Source organism: Rhinatrema bivittatum, chromosome 9 (genome assembly GCF_901001135.1).
Source record: "Rhinatrema bivittatum chromosome 9, aRhiBiv1.1, whole genome shotgun sequence".
NCBI classification, from domain to species: domain Eukaryota; kingdom Metazoa; phylum Chordata; class Amphibia; order Gymnophiona; family Rhinatrematidae; genus Rhinatrema; species Rhinatrema bivittatum.
Genome location: NC_042623.1, coordinates 174743696 through 174757942, shown reverse-complemented (window position 1 = coordinate 174757942; position 14247 = coordinate 174743696). Strand labels below are relative to the sequence as shown.

At 43.9% G+C, this 14247-nt stretch overlaps 1 protein-coding gene across 1 annotated transcript in view; it reads left to right on the top strand.

Annotated features, from left to right (window-relative positions):
- Window positions 1-6564: 6564 nt before the first annotated feature.
- The window catches only part of LEKR1 (leucine, glutamate and lysine rich 1), a 515362-nt gene continuing 507679 nt past the window's right edge, over window positions 6565-14247 (top strand). Inside the window, exon 1 of the mRNA XM_029615748.1 lies at window positions 6565-6605. Within this exon, the coding sequence (XP_029471608.1) occupies window positions 6572-6605 (34 nt within the window). The 5' untranslated portion in view covers window positions 6565-6571. The remainder of the gene's footprint in view (window positions 6606-14247) is intronic.

Sequence of the window (14247 nt, the reverse complement as noted above, 5' to 3'; positions counted from 1 at the left end):
GCAGAAAATTCTTTTCAATCCCAAATATAGAAAGAAGTTCTAGATCAGCACTTTTCCCTGCATTTTGGAATTTTATGGTTGCCAATTGGCTCTAGGTTTTCTAGACAGGCTGATCCATTCTTGTTTTTACCTCATTGCCTGCACGGACTTGCACACTTGCTTTTTTTAGGGAACTCAGCTGGGATACTGGAACTACAAGCCTATTGCAGATAGCAGGGTATAAACAGGAAAAAATGAAAAACAAAATGGAGCAAACTGGCAACCCTATCGTACTCCCGGGTTATTTCCCTCCAAAGGTGTGTCCAATTTTTGGGCCTACTTTCTGAAAGAAGGTAAGGCTTATATAACAGTGTTTCCCAACCCTGTCCTGAAGGCACACCTAACCAGTTGAGTGTTCAGGATATCCATAATAAATATGCATGAGATAAATTTGCACACATTAGAAACTCAGGGTTTGCAAATCTATCTCATGCATATTCATTGTGGCAATCCTGAAAACCCGATTGGCTAGGTGTGCCTCCAGGAGAGGGTGGGGGAAACTCTGGTTTATGAGATCGCTACAAGGGGCTTATTCAAAGGGGTTTGTGCAGGTAACTATTAGTTACCCAGACAAAATCCTTTACTGAACATTTCTCCCATCTCACTGGCTAAAGTTTACCTGGGTAAAATCTAGTCAGGTAAAAAGAAAGAGGGCAGGGGAATGGTCCGGGGCTTAAGTTGAACTGGGTACCACTGATATTGAGCTTTGGATAAGTCCTGTTGGAAAAAACACTGGCCTAAAGGTAAAGAGGTATATTTAGAGGCAGATTTATCTAGAGAAGCCCCATTGAATTTCTGCCCTAAAGTTACCTGGGTAATGTTATCTGGATGACCTTACGCTGCTGAATATGGACCTCTATGTCTGAGTGTGTCTGTGTTTTCCCCTAAGAAGGTTTCACTTCGGTGTCCTAGCTACACCAAAATTTCACAACATGTTGCGAGAGCGGCGGGCACATGGGAACTCTGACAGGGACTCCATTTGAGCAAAGAAGTTGGTGAAACCTATTTCCGTTGGGCCCTTGACCCAATTCTATATTGCCCCTTCCAGCTGGTCCTGTTTCCAGAACATCCCCAATGAAAATGTATAAATCATATTTGCACACACTATGGATATCCTGAAAACCAGACCAGTTGAGAACCATTCGCATAAAAAGGAAAAAAAAAAAAGTAGCAGGTCAGCGCCAACAGCAGCCTCCTCCTTCCACTCCAGCTGCAGTGGGATAAAAGCAAGTTCAAACAGGTTCTAGATCTGTGACCTGGCAGAAAATCACCACTGACCACCAAATTAAAAAAAAAACAAAAACCCACTACCTGCAAGATCCCTGTATAGTCCACTGACATATGTGTATAAAATAATTAAATTCTCCTTTGTTTTCATTTTTCCAAGGCAGCGGTGGTTGCAAATCCAGTTCTTGGGAACAGCTACGTAACATATCTAGCATGAAAGCACTGGAAGAGCTGACTACTGAGTCGCCGAAGTAAGAAGAAGATCTGCTGAGGAATCTTAGCAGTCAGTGTTGCACTGTTACCTCCAAGGTAGCTGATAAGCAATTAAATAGAAGGAAGACTGCAGACAAACAAACAGAAAATGCAATTTGGAGGATTGGACTCTGTTTGCCATTCATGAATGCCACCCTGAGGCATTACAGATATTTTATGAAGGGAAAACGTTTTGTTTTGATATCTGAGATTTAATATCGGGGTCTCACTGCCAGCCTCCCTCAGACTGGCTGTTTAGGGAAAATACAACATAGAGACAAAAACATAGAGATAAAATCAGCAAATACAGTCCAGAACAGCTTCAGCAAGGAAGATTTCTCACTGTAGCAAGCCAAGATCCCTGTTTTGGGCCGACCTGTTTCCCTGCTTCTCAGTGTCTCACTCCCTGTGTCCCACTCCTAGCTCCTGCAGGAATTCAGCACTCGCTCACCAGCTTCACCGCAGCGGCAGCTGCTACCCAGCTACTCTTGCAACCAAATGCAGTTCAACGCCTGCCCAGTTATTGGGACTGGTTACATTAGCAGCTGCTTCCAGTCATTGCCCCTCCAGTCCACTCCCCCCGCAATGATACCTGACCATAACTCCAGCTGTTTTTCTGCCTCCCCCCCAATTTCCGGTCACTGTTCTTCCACCGCTGTTCCCCCTGCCAATCGCTGCTGCAGACATTCCCCCACTCTTTCCCTAAACTTCCCCTTCCCAAAATGCACATTAAACCACCCCCCCTCCTTTTCCTTAGGTGCTCCCTCCCCCGTCAAGGTTACTGCTTCCTCAGCCCCTCCCCCACCTCGTAACACTGCTGCTGCTCCAGTCACTCCCGGTCCTCCTCCCACCTACTGCCAAAGCCACCGCGCCGTCAAACAGCCAGAGCACTCTTAGCCTTCCTTAACAGCTGCTGGATCTTTCACCTGCTGCCTCCCTGGCAGTTCTCCGACTGGAGCCAAAATAGAGTGCACATATGCTTGAAGGTCCCACAGTACGGTATCGCCATATTTACCTAAAAACTCTTGCAACAGGAAACAAGACTCAAAAAAAAAAACACTTTTGCTGGCCAGATTCTAACAAATCAAAATTACAAACAGTGAAAAAGGAGTAAGCCAACAAGCAAGCTATTTACATTTTGAAAATGACATTGATGGAATTTCCTTTTAATGTTGAAAGTCCACATTGGAATATACACAGGTCTCCTTTCTGGAAAATGTTACTGATTAAGGTCAAACCTAAGACTCCTCAGATCCTTGAATGTCCTGCTTGAAATCTTCTTATGCACCAAAGCAAAAGAAAAACGGGTCTTATCTTGGACAAGGAAACCGTGGTTTGTGAGAAAAGCTGTGAATCTCTGACACCTAAGAGAAAGTGCTGCAAAGAGTCAGAAGATAAAAGATTGTTATCGCTTACCAAGGACAGGATTTACTAAGGCTTTCCTCCCATTCTTTGTCTATAGTAAAAAAAAAATGCCTAGCAAATCAGGCTCCAAGTCGGTGAAATGCATCTTTCTGTGATTATCAGTTACATTCTGTATCAGTCTTAGTTTATCTAGCACTGCAACTCTGTCTATCTGTTTTTCTTTTCTATGCATCTCTGTTGCACTGTTTTATTTATTATTTCTCCCGTTTACATAAATTGTATATTCCACTAATCGGAACTGTTTAGGGCAGATTACAATAAACACACGCATATATAACACGCTCTGTCTCATAAATAAACAACCTTATTTGTCAAGATCATGATGTACAAAGTCAGTGGTGCGTCTTAAGGAGGTACTGAAAACCGCCCTGCCTATCAGACAGTAAACTATGTTAACTGCAATTTGTAGCACACTTGTATTTTACATGCAATATCCAAATGTCACGTCTCACCGGATGACAGGTTAGCACAGTAAGACCTTTCTGATTAGTCTAATTGATATCCTCTCCATGCCTATTAGTACGGTTCTTAGGCAGACTTAAAAAAAAAAAAAGGGAATGAAAAATGCTAAAATGAGAGCCAGAAGACTTTTCCAAAAAGAAAAGCTACTACAGATTCTCCTGAATCGCACAGCAGTCTTTTTGACTCTTTTATGACATGGTGGAAGCTATTTATACACATTCTTTCACTCTAAGCTTCCATTTCAAGACTGATTTTGTATAATAGCAAGAAAGAGGGGAATGGGCAACTCCATACTGGAGCATCCCGTGTGCTCTCAGATTCTTCTTTAGTATGACGAGTTGAATGGGCTCCTGAAATACTTATGGCTCTCATACCCCAATCCCCATCATCTATCTCTCTCTTTCAAACGTTTCCTTCTCGCAGTCACCTCCCACCACCTCCTCCCCATCCCCCCCACCTCTAGCTTTCTGTCACCATCCCTCATTTCACCACCTCTGGTTCTGTCACCCTCCCTCCCCCACCTACACCCCCACCACTATCTCTGGCTCTCTTCCCTCCCATCACCACCTCTACTTTTTCTTCACACAGGCTACCCCCTTCCCCAATTCTACTTGCACCCTCTTCCCCAGGTATTGTACCCCCACACACACACCCTCCTTCCACATGGTACTCATGCACCTCCATACCCCAGCTCTCTCATCACCTCAAGATAGCTCAAGTTGTATGACTGATGTCAGAGAGATGAAGAAAACACATTCATCGCTCCATCTCGTGCTCCCTCCACCAGTTACCCCTTCTCACGCTCCTCCTCACCTTCCCAACATTATCTCCCCCAATATTAACCTCCTCTCATATCACTCCAATCCCAAACATTCATCTCCTCCCCTCCCCCAACATTCAATCCCTCTCACCACCCCTCCTTGTACTAGTTATCTGTAATGATCCTACAGTAAGAATTTGATAATTGACTGAAAAGGAGAATCGAAGTTTCTCGTGGTTTCTACTTATATGACTCTTTAAGCTGAAATAATTTAGCTATTTAGATAGATGTACAATTTTTGCACTAGTAAATGAGTTTTACATATGTCTCCTTAAGTGCCACCTTTAGTCTTGCAAAGGATCCATAAAATAAACTTGTTCAAACTGCTGTGTCAAAAAGACGACTTACTGATAACCTGAACCCCGGACTGGAATAAAGGACTGCAGTGTTTAACCTACATATTCCTTTATGCCTGCATTAGTTGTAAACCAGATTACAACCAGAATCCATTAACACCTACTTAGGCAACTGTTTTATACACCTCTAGGCCTGTAATAAAATTATTCTCTATTAAATCCATTTCAAATTTTGATGTTGTATGTTGAGTGATACTCACCCAGTTGAAAATTTTATTTTACTTACTATTATCACCAACTAGCCACTATAAGTTATCACAGCACATAACTTTATTGATTTCCCTCTGGTGTGTTTCCTGCACATCAGTCCACCATATTTTTTAAGAACATAAGAACATGCCATTCTGGGTCAGACCAAGGATCCATCAAGCCCAGCATCCTGTTTCCAACAGTGGCCAATCCAGGCCATAAGAACCTGACAAGTACCCAAAAACTAAGTCTATTCCATGTTACTGTTGCTAGTAAAAGCAGTGGCTATTTTCTAAGTAAACTTAATTAATAGCAGGTAATGGACTTCTCCAAGAACTTATCCAATCCTTTTTTAAACACAGCTACACTAACTGCACTAACCACATCCTCTGGCAACAAATTCCAGAGTTTAATTGTGCGTGAGTGAAAAAGAACTTTCTCCGATTAGTTTTAAATGTGCCACATGCTAACCATGTATAATCATGTTCAGCCTGCATGTGAATAAACCAGCACTGAAATATTACTGCAGCAGGAGCTCCTAACCTGACATCTACCGGAATCATACCGGAAACCAGTAAGACCAAGCCACTTAAGCATGGAAGCATATTAATAAGCTTCACAAAGTTCCCTGATGATGCATGGCCTTTCTTCTTATTTTCAGGTGTAACCTTCAGATGAAGAAAGAAACACAAAATACATGTTTGGAACAGCAATAAAATACTGACAGTGTATGGATGATAATGAATACAACAGGAAAGTGTTTTGGTGACAAGATGGAAGAAAAGGTTTTTGAGTACTGCAGTCTTCAAGAATAAGTCTTATGGACTTGCTCTAGGTAACACTAAGAAGCGCTGTTTAGTTTAAGAGATCAAAGGAATTCCAGTGCAAAATGTTTTACCTTGAGGTATGAAAGCATTTTATCTGTAACACCAAATAGTGCTTCTTGTATATAATCTTCTTTACCTAGATTTCCATGGTATTATCAGTAGGAAAAACAATACTTGAGGCTTTTGAAGCAGGTGGAACTCTCTTTATTCAAATCAAAACCATTACTACAAATATTCTCATTATTTGCACACCTATTACAAGCCTTTTGCTTCCAACCAACATAAACATTTTACTTATTGGACATATATTGTTAGTGTTGAACGTTAGGTGGTCTGCAAACAATTCTTTTCCATACACTGCAGAGTTCCACAGCACAAGAAAAAGAATTTGATAAGGTTCTGAAAACTTGGGTGAAGTTACGTTAATTACGTAAAAATGTATTACTTCAAACACTGACGCATGACTTCTTCCTAAACTTGCAACCGAGAACACATCACCTGGAACAGAACTGCTCAATGTGGAAACAGTAATATGGTAAAGTAGTATACGGATCATTCCTGGCCAAACTTTGAAGTATATAGCCCAGCTTCCAGTGACAACGTGTGACTGCCTGTAGGATATCACTCCTTATTCGACTCCATTCTCCTAGATAGCTCGGTGTGCAAAATCCCTTTAGTTTACTCCCAGCACCCTTCCCCCTCCCTTCTCCGACCACAAAGCCCCCGCTGCAATCCAAACAGCCACCAACACCAACATGGCTGTTACCCAAACAATCGGTCTCCCAGGCCACTGTAGGCCTGCTGGATGGCATTCTGCTATCGATCTGTCACATGCATCCAATCAACAAGAGCCTTCCAGAGACCTAGTTAGCTGTGTGCTTACATTTCTGCTAGGGTGTCTAGTTATTTGCTGACTTGAGAGTGAGTATTCCAGTAGTCATATAATCAACATCAGTTGGAACAGTATCCATGGTATGCAATCCGCAGCAATGCAGGGAAAATCCACAGGTAGGTGTGAAAGTATTCAAATATTATGCAAGCTATTAAACAGTTAATCGAGGAAATGTCATTGCTCCAGAGATCATGTATAACTTTAACAAAGGGAACTCTGTTTCCACAGAATTCAAACAGAAAGTGAGTGCAATATCTAATATTTTATTTCTGACTCAGTTTTTCCTGGAAGGCTCTTGTTGATTGGATGCATGTGGCAGATCGATAGTAGCAGAATGCCATCCAGAAGGCCCACAGTGGCCTGGGAGACCGATTACTAATTTCTGCATATGACATAGTATTACTTTTGTTGTTCTTTCCAACTTTCCATGGGTTGAGAGTATGTTGAAATATTTCCCAACACAGCCAATGCTTCGGTAAGCAATTCTCCTCTGCAGGATTCTTTCATATAGCATGGCAACCTCAAAACCCAATCCGTGCTTGAGCAGATGCTTTAACCCTGCAGGGAGCTTAAAGACCAGGAGTAAAAATACTTCCGTCTACCATAACATTCCAGTTTGTGGCAAGCCTTCTGAAAATAGGTCCGGCCTTCTCTGCACAGATCAAGTCACAGTTCGTGGAGAGAACTGCCTAATGATCAGTCGCTTGCTTTCGCCACCGGGTTCAAGCCCAACTGGTTTAAACACAGTTACTGGCTTCTGCCGCAGGGTTTCAACCTATCCTTTTTAAACAGTCTCTGGCTTCCACCAGTTTCCAGCCAAGACCAGAAGTCTTTTCAAGCACGGCTTCTAGTCCTTGTACGCTTGGTTTGAGGGAAACCAAGCCCACTACCCCATCATAGCTTCTAGAGGGAGAATTATGCACTTTTGTCTTGCCCAACTACAGCCACTACCACCCACGGCAGTTCCTTCTACCGGTGGCCTCGAGAGAGCTTCCACCATTCATCTCCCACATCCATTGGCATTGGCTCCGGTTCCGGCTCTGGATTCTCCAGCACCTCCACGTCTCCCTCTGCCTCTTCCTATTCCTGTCTGGAACCCTCCTCAGGCCACCTCCCCTTCTCCCAGTCACCTGGGTGTCCCCTCCCCCTTGCTGACATGAAGGCTGTGAAGCCCCTCCCTCTTTGTTCTCCAACCCTCCCCCTCCCCCAGTTCTTCTAAGTGAACAAGATGTTCTCCTAACTTGGGGATTCTTGGGTTCTGAAGGTTCCACCCAGGTTTTCTCTCTTTCTTGCCCAGATTCCCCTACTGATTTCCTCACAAAACCTCTCCTGGCGGTATACAGTAACACACAATCCCCCACGAAATCTAAGATCACAAAACAAAGGCCACAAAGAAATCCTCACAATAAGAAATTCTCATCTAATGCAAACTAGAGCCAAAGTTATATCTATTGCTGGCCCAAAACTATGGAACTCCATGCCAGAAGAATCATGAACAATGTCATACAAACTGAAATTTAAAAGTGACTTGAAAACATGGCTATGAAAAATGCCTACAGCTTGACATAAATCACCAGTTCCCCATGACCCAGTTAACCAAAACATGACCTGAGCAAAACCGTTCCCTCCCAACCTCATACACCCAAGTTCTGTTTCATTCTGCATGTCTGCCAACGTCAAACATCCTATAACTATGAATGTTGTCTGGTTTTCATTCTTGAATGTCTACCTTTGTAATATATAGTATAATTATGAATGTTTAACCTGTAAACCGTTGTGATCTAGTGATTCTCACTTGGAACGAGGGTATAAAAAACATCTAAATAAATAAAATAAAATAAATAACCATCACACTTGCAATTCTGTTAAACATCTGTAAACTGCATATATAAATCTAGGCTTTAGCACCAGATGGGTAATGATCAGCAAATCCACTGTGATATTTCGTTTATATAATTCAAATCTCTGTACAGTTAAATTAATAGTGGATGTATTCTGTGAAATAAACAGCAGGTTTTCTGAGCCTAATTTGGTTCTTTCTACAGAGAAAGTTTCAGCAGGCCAGGGCGTGCAGTTTATGATGAAATTTAGCGTGACACTGGGATTAACTTCTGTTTTTGTAAAAAGCATTCTGGAACCTTGAAGGCTCACCAAGAAAGCAGGACCTTGGTTTAACATCTTTTATGAAAGATGATGCTACCTACAGTATAGCATTCCCTGACACAGTGAATGAATACTGGTTCTGGCTTGCTTAAGAGAGGAAGGGTGGCCGGCCCTCACTGACCTATCAGCACTGTTGCCGTCAACCCTTGCGAGTGCCCTGAATGTTCTCCCATCCAAGTACTGGCCAAGCCCAAACCTGCCTAGCTTATAAGAGAACACAGAACCAGAGCCCATAAAAACATTATCTCAGAAAAGATTCTCTTCATTGTGCACCTAATCAATCCATTTCCCCCACAGCCACAGTCATTTCCTTGAATAGAAATTAATGAAAAGCTACTTTTTGATATATTCCTTAAGATGACCTACTTCAGATTTAGAGTCTCTTTGCTTTTTATAAGAAAATTGGTAGAGGAGAATCCCAAGGAGCTCATAAATCAAGGCTTTTTTTTTTTTTTTTTTTAAATGGGATTATTCAAAATATTAATTTATGCATTTCTTGGCTCTCTCATTTCCTTTCTGGCTTTTATTCTCAAGTGATTATTCTTTGTGACCCTAATTTATTGCCTGTGGTATGGACTTTGTATGATGGTTATGGTTTAGCTTTTTAATATCTCTTTCTTCTCAACAGCTCTGTTGTTGACGGTTCTTGCTATGTTCATGTGTTGCACATCGCTGTTATGACGCCTACTTAAGATGCGGAATGGTGGGAGTGACTAGTTTAGAGGTGTTTTCCAAGACTGGAAAGGTGTAGTCTATGGGAATTTGGTGGGGATTTGGGGAGACCAAGCACCCACCGCTCCAGTCTCTTCTATTGGTCCTACTTCTGTTTGCCCAGTTACACGGGCAAGCTAAAAAATGAGACAGACAGGAACCATTCGGTGCATGTGGCCTGACTTACAGGCCGATTCAGTAAAGTCTGCGGGAGAGCGGATGAACGCCCGCTGCGCGCGATTCTTTATTTAAATTAGGTAACACGGTAAAAACGGGGAAAAGGAGCGGCGGCTGTCAGCGGGTTTGACAGCCGATGCTCAATTTTGCTGGCGTCGGTTCTCGAGCCCGCTGACAGCCACGGGCTCGGAAACCGGATGCCGGCAAAATTGAGCGTCTGGTTTTCGGCCCGACAGCCGCAGGCCAAATTCAAATTTATTTTTTTTTACTCTTCGGGACCTCCGAAGAGCCAGAAGAAATTTCCCTGCGCCAGAAGAAATTGGGGTCGGTGCTAATTTCTGAAAGTAAAATGTGCGGCTTGGCTGCACATTTTACTTTCTGTATCCCACGCGCATACCTAATAGGGCCATCGGCATGCATTTGCATGTTGAGGGCGCTATTAGGTGCCGTGGGTTGGACGCGCATTTTACTCCCCTTACTGAATAAGGGGTAAGGGAAAACACGCGTCCAATAGCAGGCTGTACTGTATCGGCCTGAATATAAAGAAACTAGCATCTGCTAAGGAAATAAATATAAAGCAATGAAAAAGGCAGATAATATGGTTTCCTTTAACTGGCAACACAATTCTTTAAAAGTTTGGCTGGTGCTGAGGTGTTAACTGTTTTAGGTTTTTAAAAATATTTTTAGTTCCTTTTGCTGGAACCCTTTTTCTGCCTTAGGACTACTGGAGGAAACCGCCACAGAGCTAACTCTTGTTTCCAGTGTACTCCCACATATCTCCTGCCTTTTGGTGTTTCTTTCAAAGGCAAAGGGGGGTGGGCTATATAGAGACAAATGTTTTAATGATATTTCCTAGAACAAAGGCAGCTTCTAAGCAACAAGGCATCACAGGGTGTCAGTACTGCATATTAATAAGGGTGTGCAGGCTGGGAAGAATTAAGAGAAGCCAAGAGCCAGATTGCCCTGTAGCTACAACAACTAGCCACAACCTTGCTTTTCATACACGGGAAAGAGTTCCAGGTGCACCTTGATATATTGAGTATACATATTTCATCTTGTGAACTGCAAAAGACTGGTACAATGCAAGTGTTAAGATGGGAATTAGCAGTAAATTTGAGACGGAGATCATATCCCACATCCCCTGACTTATGAGTAAGGTTCATTCCCGAAGTGTTACTTTACTGAGAGGTAGGTCAATGCCTTGAATAGCTTACCAGCAGAGCTGGCATACCCAAAGGAATGACAGAATTTAAGCACAGTAACACATTAAAGGGAGGAAGCAGACAAAAGATCAAGTACATGGTCAGGGCAGGTCCTGGGATAGGATGGGTAGGTTAGGGGAACTGAGGCATCCCCCATTTTGATTCTCTTTCCCTTCCTCCCATCCATGAGATGACCAGGGTATTGAAACTGGCAGAGGAGGCAATAACAGAGGCAGCTAAGAAGCTCTGCTTTCCTCCTGGCAGCAGCAAAGAGAGAGATGGGAGAGGATCGCACAGGGTGCAAGGGTTTGCAAAGGATTGCTCCAGTGGGGGAATAGGGGAACAAGAAGGATTGCACTGAGGGGGTGGGTGGGGGGCCTTGTACTCCATGAGTCAGTCCTGAATATTGTAAACAGGGACAAATGCACAGACTGGGTGGTCCACTAGATCCTTATTTGCTGTTAATTCCCAGATTACTATTGTGTTACATGGATGGTCTTTCTATAAAGATATGACAGATCGGAACACCTATAGCACCTGATCAACTAATACCCAAAATGAAAAAAAACCAAACAATATTTCTAAGTAAATTTCCACAAATGTAAAACATTCCATTATGTGTGCAAGATGAAATATATGTAAAACATGCTCACTTTAACTATTTCAATTTTTATTTCCAATGTATTAACTGTTCTATGTATTGTATATTTAAGAGTCAGATCATCCAGTATTGCATACCTAAATTTCTCCGATTGCTTGTCAATACATTCATCTAGGACAGTAAATTTAATAAACATTTGTGCTCTGTGCATTATAACTGACTTCTGGCAGCAAGGTAAATTTAAATTCAATCTGGCAAATCACGCCTAACGGAATAAAGTAGCACAATTTCCTCCAGCTTCCTGTTATTGCTATGTATATAGCTAAATCAGTGTGGCTTTTTATATAACATGCCTTGTTCTAACACATAATATGGTCATGAGCTCTTCGATCACGTTTCTAATTGGAAGGGGTAGATGATAAACCACTTGAGAGAGAAAACAATTTTTTTTCCTCTCTTACGTAGGAGCTATTTTTGTAAGCCTTAGTACAGATATTTTAGGAAGGTATACCTGACTGCTTATTTCAAGGCAATTAATCCCCCGGGGCCATTTCATTTTCCGTTAAAATTATACATTCAGCCAAAACAAAGGGCGAGCCCAGCACCTCCTCCAGCTTCCCTTCTGCTGCACAGCCCCCCCACATCACGTCTCCAGGGCTGCACATGGCTGCAGTGTGACTCGGCAGCCTTTGATGCACCGTGGGAGAGGCGCGTGGGGGTGTCAGTGACAGATTCTGTGCACAGCAGGGGGGGAGGGGGAGGGGAGCCCGCTCGTTTTTTTTTCCCGCCTTGCTCGGCCGGCTGCGTGACTGCGCTCCCTCGCGCAGCGCTCCCTCGGCACGATACCGCGAGCTGACATTTACCCAAGTCCTAGCGTGAGAGGAGCCCGCCTAGCCTCAAAAAAAAAAACCAACCCAACACAAAACCTGCAACGCAGCCTGCCTTTAAAGGGCGGGCGTTGGCAGGAATACCGACAACAATGATCATAAAACAAACCCCCGGGGCTCTCGCTCTCAGGTCACGGGCAAAGTTTGATTGCTTCCTACGGAGCACGTGAGAAGCTGGCAGAACGTTTGGTGGGGGAGGGGGTGGCTACCTAGCTACGACCGAAAGACCCCAACAATTAGTCCTGCTCGATTAATGTCCGCTGGTTTCCTCTTTCGGCAGTCCTTCCCATAACTAGGAGGTGAGCGTGCATGACACGGCTTCCTCTTCTAAAGGTTTCCCGACAAGGCGGGGCCCTGGAACCACCCGGTCCTTGAGAGACGAGAAAACCGCAACTCGAAACTGGCCCCCGGTTCCGGGCAAGCGCCTGAAACGGGAGAGAGGGTTCATTCAGGCGAGGCCGAGCGGCCAGGACGAACCTGGGGAGGTGGCTCAGTTGCAGCTGGCAACAGAGGGCAGGGAGGCGGCGCCGGCGTCGCACGCTCTGCGTGTGACCGCAGCATGCAAGTGACACACGGAGAGCTCTGCCTGGCACGCACGGCCGCTCCCTGCGCTCAGAGGTGCGTGACCTGCTGCGATCCCCAGCTCTCCCCGTCGCACGCACATCCTGGTTCCGCAGCTGCACGGATCCTCCGCGACCCCCCCCCCCCCCCCCAGCCACATCCAGTTCCCCAGGAAAAACCCTGCCCGCACGCGTGCTATAGAGATCCTGGCACCCAGCTGCAGGGATCCAGCGCGCCCTCCTCCCCTCCCCGCCCCGGTTACAGGGAGGGATTCGGATTGTCGGAACACTTCCTCATTTAAACACTGCTTCGTGTTTTAAATTCCATATAAATGAATACCTAACGAAAAATGTTAATGGTATCTGTTATAAGTCTCTGACTGGATAGTTTTAAAGCATGATGGTAAAATAACATACAAAATATAAAAGGCATTCATACTGCCTCCTTAACCAAAATCGTGCAAAATTTGAACCCCCCCCCCCCCCCAATATTTAACATTCCATTTATTATATTGTTCAGCAATAATTTTCACTCAAAATCAAAAGGACTAGCTTAGTTTTTAATATAAATGTATAGTAGAAGTCCTTTTGATTTCTTTCAGGCCGAGTCTGCAGTATATCTGTGCGTGTTAAAGGGGGCACTCATGAATGAGCGTGCGCCAACCCACCTTTCCAGTAAAAAGGCGCTAGGGGAAATTGAGCAGCCCTAGCACCTCTTCAGCAGTGGGCGCCCGGGAGAGGTGCTTGTCAGCCACTTAGGGAAACGGACGCTAACCTGGGCACAGCCACATATATTAAGTTGGAAGAAGTATAGAAAAGTAGTTTTTTCTGCTTTTCTGTACACGTTTTGGGCTCCTCCAAAATTAATGCCTGCTCTGGACAGCTGTTAATTTTGGCGAGTAAAAATGTGGACCTTGGGTACACTTTTTTTTTTTTTTTTGCATGTGATGAACGCTATTACCTATACACGCGATTGGTCGTGCGTTTTGGATGCACTAACCCCCATTTTGCATCGGGGTTTATGGACGTGCGGTCAGTCGCAGGTTGAGCCATGCGCTGCAGCCAGTGCAAGGTATAGTATCGGCCTGTTTGTTAGCAATGGTACAAGTATTTGTAGTAGTACAAGGAAAAGGAGGGTAATGCTCCCAAAAGTAAGCTATAAGGCTGAGTCATGGAGGCACCCTCAACTTAGGTGGGCCACTCTCAAAGTCTCTCCTTCCTTTTTTATGGTTTGCATGGCAAAAAAAATGCTGTGTAAGTGATTGACTTTGCCCAATAATTGCTGCAATTAACCATTTAGAGCCCAATTAATAAGAAGTAAACAGACTGGGGTTAATGTGGAGGAGTAACCTAGTAGTTAGAGTGGTGGGCTACGAACCAGGGTAACCAGTGTTCAAATCCCACTGTTGTTCCTTGTGACCTTGGGTAAGTCACTTTACAGTCTGTTGCCTCGGGTA